We start from the raw sequence: 6000 nt of genomic DNA on the forward strand, positions 1-6000 counted from the left end.
TTAATACTCTGGAGCACGTCATCGCTAAAATAGAGAAAGTTTGGGCGCGAACGCGCGCGTGTTCTAAAACCCCGTCGGCGATTGATTGTGAATCGATAGACTTTCCCAAACGCGCGTATACAGTTCGCGCGGATGGAGGAATCGAATCACCATTCGACGTTTATCACCCTGATGTATGCTATAATGTATTAAAGAGTAAAACACGCGTCATTACGCGCGTTTTACTCTTCATTAAATGGCGGCATGATGCGTATTATCGTTAAAGTTTGCATTGCAAATAAGCCCGAGAGATTCTTCATCGAGAGGGAAAAAACTATTTCTTTTTGAATGCAACGTATTTGTGTGCAATTGTCGTTCATCATGACCTGTGATTTTTCACGTTTGAACAGTTTGAAATAATTAGCGAATGAAACGCAAATGAAAGAATAATCAGATAACACGACAAGTATTGGTCATTCATTGCAGAATAAACGTCGACGATAAATTTAAATCAATGGCAAATACAGCGAAAAAGGGTTAATTGGTATAATTTATCAAAGGATATTCGTTAGGAAAAACCAAATTAATTTTATCACATTTCACTTCATCTTCGTCACATCTTCAAAGAAGAAAGTCCAACTGCATATAAGAATGAAAAAAGTATGCTACGACACAAACACACGTGAAGAAAAAACATCATCGTAATAATGCCTCGAGGCGTCGGACATCAATGCTAAAAAATATCAAGAGAGAAAATTCGCGAAGCCGATAATTATTTTTCGCGCGCTCGACAATGGCACAAAACCCTACCACCGGCTAGTGCTGTCGATTCTTTTTTTCTTCTTTTCTTCGGCGGAGAAATTGGGTTAATGGAGCTTGTCTCGTCTTTTACTTTCAAGAGCCAAAAAATGTCAACTTCGTTAATTAGTGTAATATTACCGTTGTTTTTACGGCTTATCACCGCAACCAGGGTTTTCTTTTCCGTGCGCGCCGTGGAAGTTAATTATCAACCGTCGTTCGTTATTTTTTTTTCTTGAAAGACTTTCTCGCGTTTAACAGAATCTGACACTGATAAATTTTTCATAAAATGAAAACTTTAGAATTGTTCATTTTCGGTATTGGATTTAACGAATATAATGGATGGAAAATAACGGACTTTCGGTTCACTAAAATAAAGATAATTTCCGATATTTCAGTAAAAAAGTCTAATCGTTTGTAAATAAAGAAACGGTTATTTTCATTAGATTTTTTCATATTTCCCAATTACATGACTGAATTAGGTTTCAGGCACGACATAAATCATAATAAGTTTCCCGTTCTTGTAAAATACAAAATTATGCTTTCATGAAAATCCGTAATTAAAAATCTGTCAGTTACTGCAACGTAACTTCTAAAATTTCTGGTCTCTTTCGCAACAAGAGATGCTATATCGAAATTGCCACTCCGCCGCCGACGCTAAAGTGAATTAAACAGCGTGAAAAATGGCAAGAGCTTGGACTTGACGGATCATCGGTCCGCAAAATAAGCTTCAAGCTAATCGTCCGCGATATTTCAAATGGCAATTATACCGAGGAGGGAGGGGGAGACCGAAAGCTCGTAAACATAATTCAGACTATACTCACTCGTCGTAGGCACTGGGAAATGATAGCCGCAATCAACGCCTCGCAATGCCCGATTCCAATGATCGACCCAATGCATCGCCGACTAATTGCCAAACGATTCCTCAAGTGTTCTCCACCTCCTTCCATATACATACACGTAAGAAACGGATCTTAATTGCCTTGCTAATACTTTGAGAATATGTTGAATGAACATTGAAATACGATTAGTTTTTAATTGCAGGCGAGGCGTCATCTTGCAAAACGTTTTTTCTCGCGAAAAGGAACGAGTAGAAAGAGCTTAAAAAAGAACAAATAAAGGCTTTCTTTCGACGTCAACTAAGCGACTTTTCCTTGGAGAGGGAGAGTACCGGACGCGCTCCAGCGCGTCTGTCGACGACAGTAACGCGGCCTATTGTGATTGGGAAATGTCAACGCGAGCGGTTGTACGACTTTTCTTTTAGATTCAAAAAAAATTTTTCCCATTTACGAATAAAAAAAATACGAATCTTTTTTATTTTTTATCACTGTAGTAAAGAGAATGTCAAAAAGCTTTTTCGTAAATACACCAAAATCCACGAAAGGATTTAAAATTTTGCAAAAATCCATTATCAATAATATGCAAGAATGATGGGATTTTCATCTGTGTCGCAGCGGCGATAAATCTTCATGCTTAATTAAGTCGCGTGCGTGGGAAAATTGCACAAATGAAAACAAATGAAAACGCTGTGCTTTTGTCCTGCGGGCAAGCAAAAGTCTGACAATAGTCGAATTACGTATTGGCGGGTAAAAAGCTACAAATCGATGAGTTCGTTTGTTCATTATTTCAAAAGGTAGCAAGATAAAAAATGGGGGAACTAGGATTATCGTGGTGCTCACAAAATGGAAATTAATGATCATTACCGAGTGACTCTAATCTTACCTATCGAAAAACTAAACGCAGATCCGAGGTATTATTTGTCGAGAAACGCGACAATCAATAATGCACGCAGGGAGGATTATACATTCAAGCGAGTTTCGCGTAGATCAATTAATTTTCATAATCACGAAATGGGATGCCATTAGACTGAGCGAGAGCAGGGTATGTGAGTCGAAGGTATAATTTGGACGGATGGCGGAATTACAGTATATATAGCGTTGCGCTACTGTTACTGGCCGTGATCAATCAAAACGACTATTTTTTCTTTTTCTTTTTCGCGCTCGTGTTGACTTGATTGTACATGCGTAAATGTTAATTGCCATATCCAACACAAATGCAATTTTGACTGAAGAAATTAATTGTTGTACATCTCTCTCTCTCTCACTCTCTCTTTCGGTTTTTTCTGACAGTTTTATTGATAATACTACCCATGCATCGAAAAATGAATGTGAACATTCCCGGAAGTAATGGATCGTATTTTTGTTTAACTTTCTACCACAGGTTAAAAATTGAAATAATAATAATTTGTCTTTGCCAATGTGCTGCAGGAGGGGATAGGTTCGTTGAAAGTGATACCTGGAGGTGTTGAGCTACGTGGCCAAGCTGCCGTCCTCGATTCTTTAGTCGCCTCTAGTCTCAAGTCCAGACGTGGCAATAGTCTCAGTCTCGAGTCTTGGTCCAACTTCACTGCATCAGCTCGAGGTGATAATGGCCGATTACTTGCCAGATTTACGCTCAGTAAGTTTTTACCGATGAATATTCAAGCCGAATATGTGAGTTTTATCTACTGAGTTGAATTAAATTGATACGATATGTCCAATCTCGCATTATTTCATATGCATTTAATTTGGTGAAGTACTTGAAATGATGGCGCTCTAAGCGACAACTTATCGTTAAATTACAGGCGAAGACAAAATGGAATGCGTGTCGAGGGCCTTCAAAATAACCGATCCGAACGGCGAATTACTGTTCTCGGCGACGAACGAGCGTGTGGTCGTTGGTGCCAAGACTCTGAAAATCACAGGTGTTGGTGGCGCTGTTTTCGACGGCAGTGTTCAAACCCCACTTGTCAATTCCGAAGCTGGTCGCGACCTGAGGTAACGAAGGGATAACAGGCAAGCCTGGTCATAGATTAACCCGCAGCACTTAAAAATTGAACTGCGCTTCGCAGGCTAGAGTCGGCAACGCGTTCTCTGGAGATACGCGCGCCACAGCGAATAAGCATCGAGTCGTCGGCGGGTGGAATAGAAGCCGACTGCCTGTCGCAGTTGCGACTTAGCAGCCGGCAAGGCACCGTCACCCTTGACGCGCGAGCCGTCTTTCTCAAAGGTCTTCTTGCGCCTCACGAGACGTCATCGTCGTCGAGAAGACGAATGCCCAGCAACAGATCCGATGGTATTGCCGTTTATCAGTTGTGTGCCTGTGGCGATGGCAAACTCTTTCTCGCCCCTCCCGACGGTGTCTGCCAAGCTGACAAGACTGTCTGCTAATAGATAGTTTTTTTCTTAGTTTCCTTTTTCGCGATTTATTCCTTGCCTGAAGGGGACGAGCTGTGCGACGGCTGACTTTGTATACGGTAGACTATTAGACGCTGGGATCAACGAATTTTCAAAATTTAATCGGAGCGACATTCCCTGGAGAATGAAAATCGAAACCATTGCAATTCAGCGACTCGTTATCCCTGAGCAGCCTAAAAAGACTTGAATTTTTGCGTCAATTATGCATAGTTGTAATTGAGTTTTGGCGCGCAGTTCACGTGATTACCTCTCACAGTCAACGCGGATTATGATTCTTACGTCGCGCCAAGAGACTTGCTATGCCGACAAACTATTATCATTATCTTTGTATAAATAGAGCCGTGTTTGTAGTTGGTGCTTCGATTTCAAGAGTAATACCGGAAAGGGATGACGGAGACTGATTCGAACGACATGCCGCCTGCGTCGTTTGTACTTCCGATCGATATCTTCTATGAAAATTATTATTATTACGTGAATTTATCACGAAAACGACAGGAGATGATATTTTTTCATCTTCGGAATCTTCCATGTTCATTTTTTAATATATTGGTTCCTACGTCATCATTGTCACTGGTATTATGCACTTGTTATCATTTATTACGAGATTCGATTATTCGTATCCATGCAATAAGCAAAATGACGTCTACTCTACATTAGTTGCAATAACTATACGAATGCAAAGTGTACATGTAATTCGATGCGAGAATATTTTTATGGTTATATTGTTTGAATGAAATCCTGAGGGATGAAAAATTAGTGAATTCGATGTTGAACGAAAGGAATTAGTAAGTTATTTTAGTTGCTACTTATCGTGTTCTAGAAAATAGCCACGCAATTTACGTAGATTCGTAACGTTTTTATTTGTATGAGACATGTAGTATAGTAAGATCAATTTTGTAGGATCAAAATTTAATATCTACTATTTTATTTGATGTTGACTAATGTCTAAATTAGAGTTTATAACGCGTAATTACTCGATAATGAGAAGTTTATATATATTTTTTGCTGAGCTTGTAAATATTGAATGTGTACAACACTTGTGTTTTCAAATGAAACAAACCATATAGCAATTTTACATTTGATTTATTGATTTGCTATTCTGTAAATAAAAAAAGCGAAATGATTTGACTGCAGTCGTGTCAATCAATTATTCAATATTTTAAAAACAGTAAACGGCACGATTTTTCCAAAAATGTCTACGTACCTTAAAAAAAAACGCACACAAAAAATATACACAGCGATAGTGGCAGAGAGTGGAACTTGCCACGAATGAAATTTCATTGAAAGCTCTGGAAAAAACGAAGAAAATCCTGTCGCATCGAATATCGTCGACCTAAAAATAAAACTGAAACCGATACCCGAAATAAAACGTTTCGCGTCGAAAAATGAACCCATTCCCTCAAACAAAAAAAATAAAAGAGAGTCAGCTAGGTAATCCATACTCTGAGTTCAACAAAAAAGAAATAAATATATAAATAAGATCGCCTATGTATTGCATTGGCATTGGGTTTATTTTTCGACGATTGATACTATATTTGTGAAAAATGAAAGTTAAGGCGTCGCATGATACGATGCGTGCAATTGTGTATGTAGCAAATGTCGCCAGCGCCACGCGCGATGTATATCTTGTATATCAATAAAATTAGCAATTATCGTTGAATACATCTTCAGTTTATTTTACATTGTCACAATGTTACCTTTTACTTCATTATTTCATTCTTTATGAGGAATTGTTTCAAGTTAAAAGACAACTATAATTTGACGTTCTATTTTGCTATTTAACTTTGACATTAGCCCTTGGAAAATACGTTTTAAAGTACGAGTCTGACATTTTTTGCACCCTTCAAGCATAATATTATAATTGAACTGAAAAAATAAAATCCAAATATTCCTTTGCACTAAGAGATATTTTGTTAATTTAAAGAACTGAAGAAAATATCCATGCTGTAAAAAATTCATAATCTTATTAAAAAAAACCAATTTTTCA

General features: G+C 38.2%; 1 protein-coding gene across 2 annotated transcripts in view; it reads left to right on the forward strand.

The window, feature by feature from the left end:
* Positions 1-5651, forward strand: part of LOC131667103 (delta-sarcoglycan) — a 100198-nt gene extending 94547 nt beyond the window's left edge. For both annotated transcript variants that reach the window (XM_058940306.1, XM_058940307.1), the window contains 3 exons: positions 3045-3234; positions 3401-3593; positions 3668-5651. In XM_058940306.1, the coding sequence (XP_058796289.1) occupies positions 3045-3234; positions 3401-3593; positions 3668-3986 (702 nt within the window). In that variant the 3' untranslated portion in view covers positions 3987-5651. The remainder of the gene's footprint in view (positions 1-3044; positions 3235-3400; positions 3594-3667) is intronic.
* Positions 5652-6000: the final 349 nt, after the last annotated feature.

The sequence above is a fragment of the Phymastichus coffea genome, unplaced genomic scaffold, assembly GCF_024137745.1.
Source record: "Phymastichus coffea isolate CEN01 unplaced genomic scaffold, Cenicafe_Pcof_1.1 PCOF00063, whole genome shotgun sequence".
Taxonomy (NCBI): Eukaryota; Metazoa; Arthropoda; class Insecta; order Hymenoptera; family Eulophidae; genus Phymastichus; species Phymastichus coffea.